This window comes from Gopherus flavomarginatus, chromosome 21 (genome assembly GCF_025201925.1).
Source record: "Gopherus flavomarginatus isolate rGopFla2 chromosome 21, rGopFla2.mat.asm, whole genome shotgun sequence".
In the NCBI taxonomy this organism is placed as follows: Eukaryota; Metazoa; Chordata; order Testudines; family Testudinidae; genus Gopherus; species Gopherus flavomarginatus.
In genome coordinates, this window is record NC_066637.1 from 1728401 (window position 1) to 1747112 (window position 18712).

The 18712-nt window shown below is 50.1% G+C and overlaps 1 protein-coding gene across 1 annotated transcript in view; it reads left to right on the forward strand.

The window, feature by feature from the left end:
* The window catches only part of PLEKHG5 (pleckstrin homology and RhoGEF domain containing G5), a 108488-nt gene that overhangs the window by 18326 nt on the left and 71450 nt on the right, over positions 1 to 18712 (forward strand). The window contains exon 3 of the mRNA XM_050931590.1: positions 6027 to 6482. Coding sequence (XP_050787547.1) covers positions 6350 to 6482 — 133 coding nt within the window. The 5' untranslated portion in view covers positions 6027 to 6349. The remainder of the gene's footprint in view (positions 1 to 6026; positions 6483 to 18712) is intronic.

Below are 18712 nucleotides of genomic sequence, written 5' to 3' on the forward strand. Positions count from 1 at the left end.
ATGGTATCTGGCTTACTTCGTCAGAGGAAGTTTCCTTGCCCTTGACTGAGATGGGACAGCGCAGGGCATGCAGGAAGGGTTAAAAGCAAAGGAAAATCTAACATGGCAGAGCTGATTAGCCTCCGAGATCAAATTAATTCCTCATTGAAGCTGACACCTTGTGTGTCCTTTTCTTGGGACTTATGTAAACTGCTACTAATCTATGGCTGTCTGGGAGTGACCCCCGTGATACCCGGCCCCAAAAGCCAGGACAGCAGTGTAATGCACAGCAGATGGGTATGCTGAAACAAGGATGGTGCAAAGATAGAAGGAGGGGTGGGAGGCGTTTTTTTTCTGTTTTTTAAACATTTAGTTGATTTTGTGTCTGACTCTCTCCAGCTGAAGATAAGAAAATCCATTGCACCTGCCTGTTAGCATTCGGAGTCTCACCTTTGGTCTCATGCACTTTCTCTAAGGTGAGCGTTTGGAGCTGGCACAGATACTGGGGCACATTGCAGGTAGCATGATGAGAAAAACAGAGATGATCAGAGAAGTGTGACTTAAATTCAACTGCAAGTATATCAGCTCCATAGGCGACGGGGTCGGGAAGAGCTCTGCCCAGGTGTCGTGACAGGATGGTCTGACAGTCTCAGGTCAAAGGCTGTATGGAAAACTGGCCTTCCCCCCTCCTCCCACCTGAAACCTTCCAGGAAATTGTATTTTTTGCCTGCTTTTCATACAGTTAGCCCACAGCAGAGATGCCCAGACTTTGGCACTGAGGGCTGGATTGGCAGCTTGCCAGAAGCCAGAGGTCTGTGCCTAATTTACATGTATATGCATAATAGTCTTGAGTGCGAATAACGGCATTTGCTTGTATGTGGTGCTTCCTTGTTCCTGGATAGAAATTCCTTGTTGGCTGAGTCCCCAGTCAGCGAAAAGCTACAGCTTAATCAGCTTGGTATTTGCCCCGTGGTTATAAGGAGGGGACAGCTGTGGGCCTCATCTGGCCCATGAGCTGCATTTTTAGGTAACTGTGGGCTTGGAGCATCTCTTCAGCTGCAGCCTAGGCTTCTGGGACTTGGATGCTGAAGTGGAGCATTGATAGACGGTTACATGTGCTTTGCACCAACTTCCCCGTCAAAGGGTGCACTCAGAACAGGTCGTGCTGCAGGGTGACTACTAATTGAAATGGCAGAGAGCAGTTTCTGCATGGTTGGCTGCAAGTCGATCTGACCTTCCTGAACATGCAGTGGTGCTGGTACAAGACAGTATCTCTGGACATGGCTGTGGCCTCCCCTGGGAGAGTGGGCCAGCAGGGGAGAGCAGAGCAGCTGGAGAGAAGGGGGTGAGGGTAGTAGTGATTGCAGGATGTCCGTATGTGCTACATGTCTGTCCATGTCTGCCAGTCCACAGAGGATGTGAGTACGCTACAGCTCCCAGCGACAGGCTGTCATCCTTTAGCTCAGGTTGTCGATGCTCCTGCTTTGAGCGCTGGAGGGCCCCCATCCAATAGTGGGTCACAACCAAGCGGGCTGCCGTCGCTCATTACACTCTAGACGTACATCCTGGAGGCCTTGGATATGCTCACAGTTGCGTTGAGCTTTGCTCAGTGGTGTCTGCGCACACCAGGGAAGCGTTATCTCTTGTGGTACAGCACAGTATTCTCTTCAGCTAGTGTGTCAACCTTGCACTTGTACTATCCTGAGAGCCCCTCACCCACAGGCGACTGTACCACGAAGGCAGCGAGCACACACGTTGCTCGGTTGCTTTCCATTGCACTAGGACTTTCCCGTGACCCTTCGTACGCTGTGCAGTGTGGCGCTGTAGGCGGGTAGGTGTCTTCTAAAACACCGTTTCAGTAAAGTCATGGCTGGAGTTCGAGCGGCGTGGCAGTGGGTGCTGAGCGCTGCTGAACTGCACAGCCCTTTTATCAGATGCCTAGATGCCCTTCACAGACAATGCACTCAGCTGATACTGTGTCTGAGAGTGTCCTAGCTCTTCCCTTTCCTTGGGAACAGGAGTCTTCTGGCTCCATGGACAGGACCTCTTCTGCCCTAATTCCCAGGCTGACCCTGTGCATAAGAAGGAATCCGCTGCAAAATACACTGCCTCCTCCAACCCCCTGCAGCCCTGTGGAGCCTGTTCCCTCTGTACTGGTGTGGCATCAAGACGATGGCCCAGCCACTCTCTGACCCTAGCAGTGGTGCCTCCCAAACCACCTCCTGGCACCATTTAAAATCTGCATTGACAGGGAGACCGGGGAAAATCCAGCATGCCTACGACAGCCTCGCTATGTGTGAGCCAGAGGCCGGACATAGGGCGTGGCTGCTGTGAAAGGGTGAGTGCAAGCCAAGTGCAGTCCAATTACGGGTTCCTTGTTCAAACCCAACTAGGAGGGAGCTACTGATGTCTGGAACATACTGGTCTGGTTATTGCACTGACAAGCTATTCCCATCGCTGTATCGCTAGGAGGGGGCTGTAGATGGAGTTCCTGTTTTGCAGGGTGAATTTTGCTCTTAACCTTTGTCAGCATTTGATGTGTTACGCTTGTTCTTTATCAGACTGAGAGCAGTGCTGTTTGCGGGCCCTGTTGGTGTCAGGTACTATGGGCCTGAGTTCCCTCAGCTGAGCCTGAGCCCAGCAGGGTTGTGGCAGAATCACCTGACTGGCTGGCTTGCCAGGTGGCTGCAAGGAGTCTGCACATCTGCAGTTAAGCTCAGCAGCAGTGGCAGGTCGCTGGCTGCTCGATGCTTGTGCCCAGAGCTACAACTGCTCCTGTGCTTGGCTTGTTCCAAACCTTTCTTCAGCCCTGGTTTCCTGCCTGGTTCCTGACTCCAGCCCTTGGTGCTGTCTGACCACTCACACCCGGGTCTGTGACAGTTGGTGAGCAGGCTGCTATACAATGGGTGAAGTGAGCCAAACAGCCTGTGTTACAGGTCCCAGCTAGGAGGACTGTACAGTCTAACGAAGCAGCAGGTACAGTACAGTGCAATGCAAACGGCGCACAGGTCCCCAAGAGAGGCTCAGAGCCAGAGCTGGGTATGGGCAGTGTAAGAGAGTGAATCTGCCACATGGGGACTGTATTTTGAAAGGTATTATCTGGCTTCTTGGCGCTGTGCTGTCCTCCCAGCTCTGTTCCACCCCGTCACATGCTCAGAGGGGCTCTTTCTAGAGTTTCTTTAAATTGTTTTTGTGAGAGCTTTCTGGAGTATTGAGTAGCACACAATACATACACTTATGTGGGAAGGGAAGGGTACAAACTTCAGGCACTCCAGAGATCTAAGGGGCAGTCAAGGATTCTTAAGTGTGAAAATGTCCCCTCCTCTTCATTTCCATTGAGCATCTTCAGATAAATGACCCTGTGACCTGGGATTCTTATCAGGGCCGGCTCCAGGCCCCAGTGCGCCAAGCGCGTGCTTGTGGCAGCATGCCATGGGGGGCGCTCTGCCGGTCACCAAGAGGGTGGCAGGTGGCTCCAGTGGACCTCCTGCAGGCGTCCCTGCGGAGGGTCTGCTGGTCCCACGGCTCCGGTGGAGCATCTGCAGGCATGCCTGCGGGAGGTCCACTGGAGCCGCGGGACCGGCGAGTGGCAGAGTGCCCCCCATGGCGTGCCACCGTGCTTGGGGCGGCAAAATGGCTAGAGCCAGCCCTGATTCTTATAGCCTTGCCTTGTGGCTTTCCAGAGGGTCTCCCTGCAGAAAAGTGCAGTCTGTGGACCCAAGTCTTTTTCTCTTTGCTGCTGCAGTTTTTAAGTCCCGCACAAACCACTCCTGTTTGCTTGGGTGGGGATGGCGGAATTCCATTGTGTGCATCAGGGTGAATTGGAGCAGATTTTTGCCACAGTCTTAATGCTTGACTTGTAACCAGGTGTCTGAGGTCAGGGTGGGCATCAGGAGCGCTGGTGAAATGTGCTAGCTCCCAAAGCCTCTGGTGTAACCATTGTTTTTCTGGGTTCTCCCCATTGACAGTGACTCGCAAACCCGCACGTCTCTGCCTGGCGCCAGGCTGTGCCTGCTGCTGCCTTTCCATCATCACAGCTGAAAGGGGTTATTTGAAATAAGTGCACCCACTGAATCTTCCAGCTGATGTTTTTCTTGGGGCAGCTTTGCGTTGCCATGAGCTCTTCCAATTCCATGGCGCCTACTTGGGCAGTTATGTCTTAAGGATTGTCAGTTTTTTCCACCATGAACCAGTATTTGAGGGATTTAGGACTCAGCTGTTTCAAATTGAAGCAGATGGCAGCTTGGCTTGTTGTTTCTCACTCTAGTGTGTGTGCGCTATAGTCTAGCTATGAACTGAATTGCCTTGTGTCTGAGAGTCTCCTCGCTCTTCCCTTTCCTTGGGCGTAGGAATCTTCTGGCTCTGTTGATAGAAGCATCTTCTGCCTTGACTTTTCAAACTCCCTTCTCAGTAGCCTCCAGCGTGTGCACACATTGCTGCCTGCCTTACCTTACCTTACTGAATGTTCAAAGGAATGGGAGCACATCACCCTCTCTTTTTAGATATCCCCGCTGCCTCCTGGTTCATTTCAGGATCCATTTCAAAACTGCTTTCCTCACTTTTCAGACCCTCCAGCAGATCTCTCAGCTCTTGTCTCTGCTGGTTCAGTACTGACCTGCTATCTGTCCCTCTGCACATTCTGACTTGATGCAACAGCTTTCTCCTCTGCAACTCCTGCACCAGGGATCACTTCTGACCTTCCATTTCATTTTAGATCTGCACCTCTTTACGGAATACAGCTTCTGTAAAATGGGAAATGTCTATACGCATGCTGGAACCAATGTAAATTTATATTTAAAAGGTACCTTACAGCTGAATTGTTCTTTTTAAAATGCAAATGGTCTGTAGTTTGCAATAAGATTCTGGAATATCCAGTTTTATTTACCCTAATGTATTGTACATGGAACTCTGTAATTGCTTGTCTGGAAAGTCTGAGCCTCATGAGGTGCATCTTAGTGCACTCCTGACACCTGTGTGTATGGCCCCATCTTACAGAGGGGCACCTGAGTCACATAGTTGAAATGAGTTGTCGGAGGGTCATGCAGGGAGTCAGTGGCAGAGCTCAGACCTCACTGCTTCTCCTGGGAAAGGCAAGTTCAAGGACTAAGTGTGATCTGTGTTGGTGTGTTTGCCACGCTTATCCATAGTGTGTGAGCCCCACTTGTAAGGGTAGCAGCCTCACACTTATTACCTTTCACCCTGAGGTGTAAATTGAAATGTTGGGACTTAGCGTGACTTTGCCCCCGCTTACCTCCAAGGAGCCATTAGGAAATGTGTATGGCTGAGCTTCATGGTCCAGCAGAAAATTCAGTAACCAAACAAAAGCAAGAGACTGTGCTCCCTCCTCCCTCTCAGATCCTCCTGTGGTGCTTTAATTGCTCAGATGAGCTGTGTAGAGAGACAGCCAGCCAGAAGAGGGAGTGGAACCAGTTCACCAGAGTGGAAAAGCAGGCCTGTCCCCTTGATTATTCAGTGGCCTCACTGCCTGAGGTCATGGGCATGTTCTCTGCATGTTTGGATTCTGCTTGATCCCAGACACCCTCCTTGTAGCCAGGGTGGGGCAGGTCTCTGGAGTTGCTAGTGGCTGATTCTTCAGGGATAAGCCAGAGGGTGAGTTACGCTGGAACCCCTTTCTCTCTCTTCAGAGGCTAAGCATGCTGCCTCCATCTGGAAAACCCTTTTGCTGGGAATCTGTCCATTTCAGTCACTGATCCTTCCATTAGTCATACAAGCTGCTGCCTCCAGTCCACCAGCCTGGCACCAGACCAACTTTTCAAATAGCTACGAATTGTCAATGGGTTTTTAAAATTTATTTATTTATTTTGTAATGAAGCAGATGTCAAAGCACCCGTTGTTTGTGCCCGTCAGTTGATGATGATACTGTTGGGTTTGTGGAGTGAGCTTCCTTTGAGGAAGGAAGGTGCCGTAGTAGGGTTTTGGGGGGGACACATTTTTCCCTTTGAAAACTTTTTGTAACAGCAGAATTGCTGAACAGCCCTGTTCTTTCTAGTGATTAAAATAATCACAAATGTGTCTTGTCTCCTCAGCTGAATTTCTTTCATAGATGATGGAAAGTGAAATTTGTGAAATGTCTGTGGGAGGCTGAAGAAAGGCCCTTTGTCTGCCCCACTGCACAGAGCATTGGTCCGTTTCTAGTAGCCCCCTCTGCCACCCCAGAATTCCCATTGCTCAGGATGAATGCAGCACTTGTCCATACACCAGGACCTGCTCCTCAGAGCTGAAGTCTGGCCTCCTCCTGCTAGTCCCACGATGCCGAAACATGTTGTGGGCACAGTTCCACGCAGCTGAGAGCTAACAGCAAAGGCAGAAGTACCGACTGCTTCAGCAGACCACCAGGTTTCTCTTCAGTATGTTTCTGTACTGGAAAAAGCGGGGCACATATGAGCTGGAAACTCTCCCGACTGCTCTGAGGGAGCTGGAGTATGGGGCAGTGGAACGTTTCTCCTGGAGCTCCACTCTGGATATTACTGAGGATCTTGGTGGTAGGTCAAATCTGCTGTGCGTGTGGAAGGCTCATGCTAGGCAGGGGCTGAGTGTCACAGCTCATGTGTGCACTGCTGTTCTAATTGTGCACAGCCAGCCAGAAACTGGGCAGACATTTTTTCAGCTCACAGATGAAATGATCACTGGGAAGGCTGAAAAGTAACGTTGCTTTTCCCCTTCTAGGATGTGTCTCTGTGTAGTTGTGGTAAGGTGAAAAGTCCTAAAACTAAACAAGCTGGTTGCTGGGCTCACGTTACTAAACAGAGGAGAAGGGATTCTACTCTTACGGTGACGCAGCAGGATCTGCCTCCCCCGATAACATGAATTCTGGCTAATGTTGGGAATACCCAGGCTCTTAGAGCCTATAAGATGAAATGGGGTGGTGAGCCCAGGAGTTCCTGGCCCAGCTGTAGGCAGGGTTGTTAGTTCACATCACTTTCTGCAGGTGTAGGAGTGTGGCTGCAGCTTGCTTCCCAACTCTTAACATCTCCCAAAGGGTTGGGTGTGCTATAATTTGGGGAGGGCAAAGATCACTCCCCAGTGCAGAGGATGGTATATGGAGCCTTTCACCTCAAGGTCTTTAAAGCCAGTCTGGGCTCAGGCCGGTCGAGGCAGTTGCTGCCTTCTAATGGGCTGATCAGTGGATTGTGTGAAGGATGCAGCACTTGAGTCCTTGAGTGCTGCTGAAGACCTGGAGCGCCGCCGGGTGAGTAAAAAATTTAAAAGGTGCTGGCACGGGGCCCCATTCCGGGGAATTGGGAGAATCGGCCTAAAGCCAGCCCTGCTGGGGTTAGTGAGTTATTACTGGGGTACAGGCAGCCTGGGCTCTGGGAACCCCTGCTTGGAACATAAGAATGGCCAAACTGGGTCAGACCAAAGATCCATCTAGCCCAGTGTCCTGTCTGCCGACAGTGGCCAATGCCAGGTGCCCCAGAGGGAGTGAACCTAACAGGTAATGATCAAGTGATCTCTCTCCTGCCATCCATCACCACCCTCTGATGAACAGAGGCTAGGGACACCATTCCTTACCCCATCCTGGCTAATAGCCATTAATGGACTTAACCTCCATGAATGTATCCAGTTCTCTTTTAAACCCTGTTATAGTCCTAGCCTTCACAACCTCCTCAGGCAAGGAGTTCCACAGATTGACTGTGCATTGTGTGAAGAACCTTCTTTTATTTGTTTTAAACCTGCTGCCCATTAATTTCATTTGGTGGCCTCTAGTTCTTATATTATGGGAACAAGTAAATAACTTTTCCTTATTCACTTTCTCCACATCACTCATGATTTTTATAGACCTCTATCATATCCCCCTCTTAGTCTCCTCTTTTCCAAGCTGAAAAGTCCTAGCCTCTTTAATCTCTTCTCATATGGGACCCATTCCAAACCCCTAATCATTTTAGTTGCCCTTCTCGGAACCTTTTCTAATGCCAGTATATCTTTTTTGAGATGAGGAGACCACATCTGTACGTATTATTCAAGATATGGGTGTACCACGGATTTATATAAGGGCAATAAGATATTCTGTCTTATTCTCTATCCCTTTTTTTAATTATTCCTAACATCCTGTTTGCTTTTTTTGACTGTCACTGCACATTGCATAGACATCTTCAAAGAAATATCCACAATGATTCCAAGATCCCTTTCATGATAAGTTGTAGCTAACTAACCCTCATCATATTTTATGTATAGTTGGGGTTATTTTTCCAATGTGCATTACTTTACATTTATCCACATTAAATTTCATTTGCTATTTTGTTGCCCATTCACTTAGTTTTGTGAGATCTTTTTGAAGTTCTTCAGAGTCTGCTTTGGTCTTAACTATCTTGAGCAGTTTAGTATCATCTGCAAACTTTGTCATCTCACCTTTTACCCCTTTCTCTGGATCATTTATGAATACGTTGAATAGGATTGGTCCTAAACTGACCCTTGGGGAACACCACTAGTTACCCTTCTCCATTCTGAAAATTTACCATTTGTTCCTACCCTTTGTTCTCTGTCTTTTAACCAGTTCTCAATCCATGAAAGGATCTTCCCTCTTATCCCATGACAACTTAATTTACGTAAGAGCATTTAATGAGGGACCTTGTCAAAGGCTTTCTGGAAATCTAAGTACACTGTGTCCACTGGATTCCCCCTTGTCCACATGTTTGCTGACCCCTTCAAAGAACTCTAATAGATTAGTAAGACATGATTTTTCCTTTACAGAAACCATGTTGACTTTTGCCCAACCATTTATGTTCTTCTATGTGTCTGACAGCTTTATTCTTTACGGTTGTTTCAACGTTGGATTCAGCTTGGCGCTGAAGGTAACCCGGTGTGCAGCGGCTGTGATAGGTGCCCTGTAGATACCGTTGGATATTTCGATCTTTGTCTATAGGGTTTTTCAAAATGACATTTCAACTGCAAATAAAATGGATTATCTGCATAGCACATGGCAAAGCCCAAAGGAAAAGGGAATTATCAGAAAATGGACTAACCTGTTACTGATTTGAATCCAGACCAGGTCTGTAGTGACTGGAAGTCAGTGTCTATGTGGCCTATAGGAAAGTACTCAGAGTGGCTGAGCTGGAAAGATGTCCTGCATGGCAAAAACACTATGGGTAAAATTCTCGAACTCTTCCTTGTCCCATATTCAGAAGTGACTTAGGAGCCTAAATCCACAGGCATGTATTACCCCTTGGTAGTGGGTGGGGGCAGTATGGGAAAAGCTGCAGTACCTGCTCTGGAGTGCCCATGCAATGCTTCCTCTATTGGTAGATGGAGAACCTCAGTCTCCAATGCTGTTGGGACTGCACTTTTCCCGGGTGTGCTGTAGGTTGTCTGTGTGCTGCTCTTCTTAGCTCCCGCCTCCAGGTACTGCTACACCCTGGTCCTGGCCTTACAGTGTCCTCACTCCTTCAGTTCTGTTCTCACTGTTGGTGCCACGCTGGCATAGAGCTCTCTCTCCAGAGGCAGTGCTAAATACAGCCATTCCCACACTTGACTACTGTTAATAGAGACAGATTGCACTTGGCCTCTGTGCCTGTCTAACTTGTTGCATAAATGTTTGTGTTCAGTCCAAACAAATATTTAACTGATAGTAAGTTATTGTGTTGTTCTGTGATGTAAATAAAGTTGGCTGTGACAAATGCTTTTGCCTCCCAGGGTAGCAGAGGACCTGGCGCTCGGTGGCCCTGCCATCATTTCACTGCTGAGTCACCAAGACAGCTGCAGTGTGATAAAATAAACAGCCATTTGGATTTCAAACAATAGGTGAAAAATCATCATCCCTGGGACAGGAGTTGCATGATGGTGAAATGCTTTCCAGGTCACCATGCTCTCAGGGCCCATTCTGCCCTCAGTTGGTATCTAGGGAACTGCCCGCAGCCAGTGGCCATGCTTGTCTGTATCACACTGGGTGAGGGTAGGGTGACCAGACAGCAAATGTGACAAATCGGGACTTGGGTGGGGGGGTAATAGGAGCCTATATAAGAAAAAGACCCAAAAATCAGGACTGTCCCTGTAAAATCAGGACATCTGGTCACCTTTGGTGAGGGGTTCTAGGTGGGAACCAGGAAAACCTCCTCTCCTGCCAAGACCGAAGCTTGGGGTTCTCTGTTCAAGCTCTGAAGCAGTTCGTTTTGGCAACCAACCGATGAGCAGCCAGCGGGGCTCCAGTTGCTGTCTGGGATCTGGGAGGCTCTCTGCTGACGACTCCTAACTGGAACTTGGCATGTGAACGAAGCAGGGAGCTGTCTTAGGGTGTAACTCCCTGTCCTAGTTGCAACCTGCTGACTTGGGATCATAGATACATTTTCTAAACTGTTTAATAGTCAAAGTTCCTCTGTTCCCTGTAAAGCAAAAGTAGTAAATCCTTGGGGCAGCGGGTGGCTGGGATGCAGGAAGGAAACTCTTTAATCTCCCTTCTCCTGCTCACAAGGCAGAGATGGGTTAAAACAGGTCCCTGAGTCTCCCTGTTTATCCCAGGGCTGCAAGTTTCCCTGTTCTTTGAGCAACTTTCTCTTACCCATAGAAAAGGATTCCTGCGTTGCTCCCATCATTATTCCTAATAGGTCAAGTGAGATGGTAATTCCGGTGGGCCAGCCAATGGAGAGGCTGTTACTAGGCTGTCAGAGGCCCTGGAGATGCAGCGTGCACAGAGTGGTTATTGTGTTCTCCAGGGAATGATTGCAAAGTGTGGGCAGCAAAGCTTCACAGCAGGCACATTTCTCTCATCCTTCTCAGATACAGTAATCGGACTGGACCCCGTCAGCAGCAGTCCCTCATCTGCTCAGCACTGAGGGCTTTGCACCTGCGGGCCCTTGTCGTGACTCTGGAGTCCCAAGGCTCTCCTCTCTTGGCCACTTCTGCACGCCTGTTGGCCTCCTGTCATCACTCCTGTGTGTTTCGTACCCTTCTCTCCTCTCCAGTAGCCGGTGATGGTGCGTTCCGCTGTGACAGAACAAATATTTGGGCTCTGGTTTGAGGATGTGGAGCTTTGAGGGACTGGAGGGAGCAGGCCAGGTTCTGAGTGCAGAGAGGAGTTGGTGCTGCCGCCGTAAGGAATGGGCTAGCTTTAGGCTGAACCACAGCTATGGGCGAGGGGCGAAGATGCCCCAAGTTACTTCTTCCAAACAAAGAGTCCCATCTTGGAGATGCACTTCCACTGAACTGTGCACATAACCTCTCCACTCACAAAGCAAACTCTGCCTGTTGGCATCCAGATGTGTCAGCCTCCTTGTTTCCCTGTGCCGACCCTGCTACTAAGCCTCTTCAGAACAGTGTCTTCCTCGGGTCCCTAGAGCCTGTCCTTCCATTGCAGAACTTGGTCATTTCTGTGCCGTTCTCAGCCCAGGCTTTCTGCTGGTCACCGCTGAGAGGGGTGGGGCTCGGAACTGTCAGGAAATGGTGCATAGTCCAGTTATATGTTTGCTGTAGTCTCTTCCTGAGGCTGGTTAGTTACATCTCCACAGCTGGGAACTAACTGCCTCTCTGGTTTCTATAAGTCTCATAACCGCCAGTTTCTAGCCCCCAAGAGAGGACGCTGGTAGTCTGTGACCTGAGCATGGTGCTGGGCCCCTCTGCTGGCAGGAGCCAGTGAGTCCTGCTTGAATTTTGCAGAAAGAGGATTTGCCTCTGACAAGAAGAGGTGTAGTGCCTATGCTGTGTTGATGCAGTCTGCCCCTCTGCCGTGGGGGATCTCTGTGTGAGGAAGCCTCTCTGACAGAGCTAGCAGGTGAGGGAAGGAACCTGAAACCCAGACAAAGCTAGAGGAGTTCCTGCTGCACCTTGCAAGCAAATTTTCTGGGCTTATTTATAGGTGCAAATAGGTTTCTCAGCTGTGTGAGGTTACCCTGCTGCCCCAGGCTCGAAACCATAAATAAGCTCTTCCCACTGCCACAAAAGGAACACGGGAGTCTGGAGTCCTAGATGCAGGCCTTGGCTGGGCAAAAGCCTGGGATCAGGGTCTGGGTAGCTTAGTCCTGCAGAGCAGTGGCTCTCAACCTTTCCAGACCACGGTACTCCTGTCAGGAGTCTGATTTGTCTTGCGTGGCCTCCCAAGTTTCACCTCACTTAAAAACTACTTGCTTACAAAATCAGACACACACATACAGAAGTGTCACAGCCGCACTCTTATGGAAACACTGCTTAGGTTTTCATTTTTACCATCTCATTATAAAAATATTTATATTCCAAATCAATCGGAATATAAATATTGCGCTTACATTTCAGTGTATAGCGTATAGAGTGTATAAACAAGTCATTCTCCGTATGAAATTTTAGATTGTTCTGACTTCGCTAGTGGTTTTTATGTAGCCTGTTGCAAAACTAGGCAAATCTCTAGATGAGCTGATGTACCCCCAGGAGACTCCTGCATACCCACAGGGGTGCATGTACCCCTGGTTTACAACCACCGCTGTAGAGGACAACTTGCCCTGTAATGAGAGAGGTGTGTCCAGCTATCTCCTGCAGGCACAGTAACACTACTGCTAATTGTGGGCTTAGTGCTGCAAGCTTCTGCTGCACTGCACCTGACTCAGGTATTTGTGCCTCAGTGCTGGGCAGGATGTTACAGTGAGACGTGTTTCCTCTTGCCTCAGCATGGCCATGGCAGCATGTGGGACAAGGCTTTTGGTTTTCACTAGATACCAGCCAGGTTTATGAACTCCACCCCTTTCTAGATGAGCAGTAATCATGCTAGTCTGACCCTCCTGAGGCACCCTGCTGGGAGCTGGGCTCGCATGTCCATCCCAGACTCATTCCTACATGCTGGGCTTCCCATCCCTCCTGAAACTTAGTACAAGGCTCTGTAACTCTGAATAAACTGAGTCCTTGTGTGTGGCCAGAAATGGCCTTGCTCCTTGCCTCTCAAACGGGTCCCAGGGGATTCAGTCTCTGATGTTACTCAGAAAGCCCTCCTGGTGGGACGGGGCACCAAGCACCACACCCAAAGGGAGCTGAGCTGTAGGATTTTCATATATGGCACAGACTCTCCACGGCACCCTCACTAGAGTGACCATGGCCTGTGACTCTCGTAGGCTCTCCCAGCAGCCTGTGCCAAATCCAGTCTTCTCTTCTCCCAGTCATGCCATCACTGACCACAGTGGCTCCTCCTCCGCCAGCCCAATGAAAGCTGCCTAGGAGCTCAGTTCTGCTCAATAAATGGATCTGCTCTGGGCCCCTGGAGTGATTGTTGGAGGAGAGATGAGATTCCCTTTCCAGAGAGTGGGAGGAATTCTGAGCTGCTGGCCTGGAGTTAGTCACCCTCTTTTGTGTTCAGTTTCACATTCCGCCCTAGCAGCCTTTGGAGAGACCACAGTCCTTCAGGAGAATATTGCCTCTCTTGTTTCTTCTCTCGTTTGCATCAATGATTCCCTCAAAGTTTATAATGTTATGATGGCTAAATGAAGGCGCAATTAAATGCCCCTTTGTAGCTGACAGAAGCCACTCCCCATGGCCTGAACAAGAAGCTGAGGGGTTTCCTGGGATACTGGTTGCAAGTGCAGAGTCCGGGGCGTTGTGTGTGTGCCAGAGAAAGAGAGAGAATGAGTTAGAGGAGTAGTGATGAGTGGAAGCTGGAATTCTTTTGGGCCCAGTAGTCGCAGGAAAGGCAGATATGGGATTCTGAGCAAGGAAACTCCCTGCTGCTGTTTGGGAAAAAGGCTCGATGTCCATGCTTTTTAAATAAACAGGATGACACCAAAGAAATATCTGACTCATAATCTGTTTCTCCTCCTAATGGAAACAGCCCAGCAAGGCCCAAGATATTGGCTGACTGCTGGGGCCAAGGGGCAGCAATAGGAAAAGAGCCAAGGTAAGATTTTGTTCCAGCAGAGACTGACTGTTGGAAGGAGACGGGTGTGCAGAGGTGGTGGATCATTTTTCTTCCAGTGAAATTAGGAACTTGCTCCTAATAGCAACGAGCTGAAACTTGCTCACAGAAACCCTAGAATTCAAAGCTTTCTTGTCCCTTTCAAAGCTGAAAATTGTGCTTGTGCAGGGCATTTGGTTCATGCCCTAGGCCAGCCTTTTGGCTTAGTGGGACAATGATTGTTACTCCAGCGTGGCTCCCTCCATAGGAGGGGGCTACTTGTTCCCATTGGAAAAGGCCCAGTCATGGTAGCAAATTCCCTTTGAGAACTACATTTGAATTTTCCATCTGGAATCAGTGACTGGTTCAGGCCTGTAAAGTCTATTCCGCACCAATACCTAGCAACTATTTCTGAAGCTGTGTGCAGCAAGCAGGGTACCTGCTCCACAGTACTCAGGCACACAGCTTGTCTCTCCTGGGTATTCATTGTTACATTTCCTGTTAACTCCCAGCACAGCTATCAGAAGTTTCTCTTTCTTGAGAGAATTTACAAGTGCTGAATTGACAGCCCTAGGGCCACAAGTCCTCTGTCTGTTCACACTTCAGGACTGAATGATGAATGAATTATTTTATCTGTCTCAAAGCTACTGGAAGGGGTGAGGGCAATGGGTCCTGCTAGTGGAAACTGCAGTCTCAAGTTTTTACGGGCTTCACGCAGAGTGGAATGGCAGCTGCCTTTGGCTGCAGTTTTGCATGGTCTGAAAGGACAGAAGGCAGTTTTTCTGCTGATGAAATTTCCCCCTGGTCTTGGCCGGTGTCCCACTCCCTCACTGGCTCATGCAGAGTCCTGGTTTTATTGGTGAAAATGAAGGTGAACAAGGAGTTTGTTTTAGCAACATAGGAAGAAGAGGGGAAATCCCAGCAAAGTTGCGGAATTCCTGCAGAATTTCAGGCTGCTCGTGTTCCCAGCTGGCACTAGTTAACCCCATGCCTCTCAGGGGAGCTGCTTGCACAGATGGAGGGTCTCCAGGGATGGGATGTTTGAAGTGGGACGGGACTGGTACCTTTTCGGAGCACAGGTGTGAGGTTTCCAGCTCTGGGAGGAGCAGGACTTACCCAAATAAGCATTGCAGGGGGCCCTTTTCCCAGAAAAATTGTCAAATTTGTGCCTACCAACCAAAACGGAACAGGGATCTGTAGCAATGTGCAGGGTTAGTGCCTCCCGCCCACCTCACTAAACGAAATCTACAGGGAGCCCTCTCCACTGTGCCATTCTGGGAGGTATAGGAGACTTCGTCCCGCCCCATGAGCTTCCTGCTGGCTCTTCTGCCCACTGTTTCCCCCAGGGCTAAGTATGTTCAAATGATCCTGCTCCCTTTCTGTGTCAATAGCAAAGCTCCCATTGGCTTCAGGGGGAGTCAGACTGGGTCCCACCTTTGCGGTGGCTATATCAGGTCCCAGGTTTTGGAGTGGTAGCCGTGTTAGTCTGTATCAGCAAAAAGAACAGGAGTCCTTGTGGCACCTTAGAGACTAACACATTTATTTGAGCATAAGTTTTCGTGGGCTAAAACCCACTTCATGGGATGCATGGAGTGGAAAACACAGTAGGAAGATGCATATACACAGAGGACAGGAAACCATGGGTGTTGCCGTACTAGCTATAGCGAGAGTGGTCAGGTGAGGTGGGCCATTATCGGCAGGAGGAAAAAACGTCTGTAGACAGGCTCTTTATATTTAGCTTTTCCCTGGTCTGCTGCTGATCGTTATTGCTTCCTCTGAGCACCATCTGCGAACTTGGCACTGCAGACTCACTGCTTGTGGGCACTGTGCCGTGAGTGCCACACACAGGCAGCGGCTTAGGAGGAAAGACAAAGGGGAAGAGCCTCCCCATTCCATACCTGTCAGGCAGCGCAGCCTGCTCCACAGAAGGCCTCGTTAAACAGTGCTGTTCTCTGTGATCTCTGCTAAGTAACGGTGACACGGCTAGGTACTTAGGGTGATTAGTTCTGGGCAGGCAGTTTAACTTTATCATCTTAGCCCAGATTTAGACTGTGCCTAATAACCCTAACTGGCTGGCACATGGCTTGCATGACATCAGGTCTGAGCATTTAGAGCCCTCCTGGTGCTGCGGTGTGTGACCCCTTCCAAGAGATGCCACTGTCCAGCCTTCCCCTCCACGTTGGCATAAGGCATGCCCCTGAAATCCTCTGCTGCTGGAAGCCGGGGCAAAGCCCTGTGGCAGAGAACGGGGTCCAGCTGACTCTGGAACGTTGGTTATGTGACGCTTCTGCCCTGAGGAGCCTGCTGCCATGGGCAGGAGGGATTTGCCTGCATCCTCTGCTCCTCCACTAACATTATCAACGTTGGGCAGAGAGCCGCCAGCCTGTGGGTAGGTGCTGCTCAGGCTCCAGCCTGGCCTAGTGCACACCTTGCTGTTCCAATACTGTGTCCTCTGCATCCCGCTGCCAGTGCCGCCAATCCTGGCTTACTGTAGCTCTTGCCGTGCCAACCCTGGCTCTTCATTGCAGTGCTTGCTGAGCACAGAATTCAGGCTGTCCACACTGGGATCTCTCTCCCTCTGGCTTTCTTTTCCTGCTGGCACCATCCTGTCATCTCGGATGGCCACAGAGTGACCCGGGCAGCTTTCCTGCTGTCCATCAGCAGCAGTGCCATGTGATGCCATGATTCCTTCTGCTTGGCTGGACTGAGGGGAGCGATCCCCGTATGCTCTAGGTTGCAGCTGAGACGCTGCCCCTTTCAGGTCCTCGGGCTGGCTAGGGCAGCATGCAAGTGCTAGCGCTGCCAGCTGCTGGTTATGAGCTGCCTCTGCTCTTCCAGCCTTCCCTAAACCCATGTTACCATAAGCCTCAAGGCGGATGCTGACGGGTACCCATGGCAGGGACCTACTATTACACAGACACATCGTTTTAATTCGCCACAGATCCATGGTAGTAGGATCTGAGCAATGTTGTGCATCCCCTTGCCCCTCCCACTGACCCACCCACCTGTGGCCAGTGTCTGGGCACTAGCTGAGCCAGGGCAGCCCGTTTCAGTATCTGAAACGACTTTATTTGGAGTGAACAACCAAAGGGCTGCCGTTTTAAAACTATGAAACATGGCGCGTAAGAAAAGCAACACAATAGGATTTGTCTTAAAGACTAATTGAACTGCTTTGGATTAAAGCAGATTGTAAACCCATTCTGGGCTCACTTGCCAGTGGATTTAGGAATCTTTGTGTTACCCAGGCTTTATTCCTGGTGGTGACATTCTCTCATCAGAACTGTGCGTGGGTCTCTGCTCCACTGTCTGACTCCCTTATTCCCTGCACTCTCCAGAGACCGTGCGACGCTCCCCTCCGACAGCCCTGTTTGTCCCAAGTGCTGATAGCCACGTTTCTGCTGGCTGTGCCCTGCCATCCAGGGTGCAGGGCTGTCCCCAGGGGCTTGCTTCCTGCTCTCTGGCTCTATAGTGCTGACCCCGGGAAAGGTCCTTTGCATGCCCAAGCCCTCACAGAGGGCAGACCGTTCTACATCACTGGCGGCCTTCCCTTTTGAGGGAGGGCTGGAGGGCTGAAATGCTGAAGCTGTGCTGAAACCTGTCTGAGTGCGTGGGCACTGATGCCAGGTCACCCCAACCCCTTCAGCAGGAAACCCTGTGGCCTGCCAGACAGGTCTCTTCTGGGCCTGAAAGTCTCCGAGTCCCCCTCCAGAAATCTCGCACTGTCCCTGTGCCATTATCTCGAGGGTAGCTGGGCCCCCGGATGCTGGGGCATTCACTGAATTGGTAGGCAGACTGGTCCCGGGGTAGCCTGGGTGAATCTGAGTTGCAGCTGAGGAGCCCAAGCCCTGGGACACAGACATCGCTACAGGACCTAGACTTGTTCAGATTACAAGAGTAGCTGTGTCACCGCCTGCCCCATGGCTCCTGCTACAGGGATGGGCCAGCCCAGGGATAACAAGAATAACCAAAGTCGATGAAAGCATGAATGTTGCTAGAGATCAAACCTCCTGCTTCAGGGCTTCAATCAATCTCTAACTACTAGGGAGTAGGCATTTCCTGCTCCTACCTCAGAAGCACTTGGTGTTGGCCATTTTACAGGTGGAATTCTGGGCTAGATGGGCCACAGGTCTGATCCTTCCTGGCAATGCCTGTGCGTCTCTCTCTCATCTCTCCCACCCTTTGGGTGCTGGCATTCTCCAGTGGGCCTGGTCTCTGCTCTTTGTGCTGATGTCTTTCTTGGCTTCCTCCCAAGCTGTTTTAAGTGGGTAAAAGCTTGTTTTCTTCTCCTCCTCCAGAACTAATGGGACAGCAAAGCCTGGGCTGCCACCTGAGCAGCCCATAGGCTGGGATGGGGACCTGGCCAAGGGAAATGCATTCTAGCAAGTTACCTGGGAGCCCCCATGGAATCTACTTGCTGGAGATATTTCCACAAGAGGCAGGGGGCCCTGATTCCTACTGCATCTTCCAGACAGAAAAGCTGTGTTCTCCCAGAGCATTAGCCAGCCCACTTCCTTGCTTGTTACTAGCTAATCACCATTGTCCAGACAGTGGCACAAGCAGTTGTTTATTCTTGGGCAATTGCTCTGTGGCTCCTAATTCCTGGCAGGAGAAGGTCATGGGCTGGGAGCAAAGAGGGATGGAGGGAGATGAAAGGGACAGATGGAGAAAGGAAGAAGGCCAAGGCCAGATGTGAATTGACCCTCTTAAGGAGCTGGTTTCATTATTTACTTAAATATTCCTTTGGCAGCAGGTAGATCCCTCCGAGTATTTCCTGAGCTCCACCACCCCTGTCTGCTTTGATAGCTGTATTCAGGGTAGGCCCATCCCAGTCTGGCCAAGTAACGAGACTCCATTTGTATCTGCTTTGCAGTGCCAGAGCGCCTTTCATCCTAGCAACACACAGCACTGCACAAACCACAGTCCCTTTTCAACTCT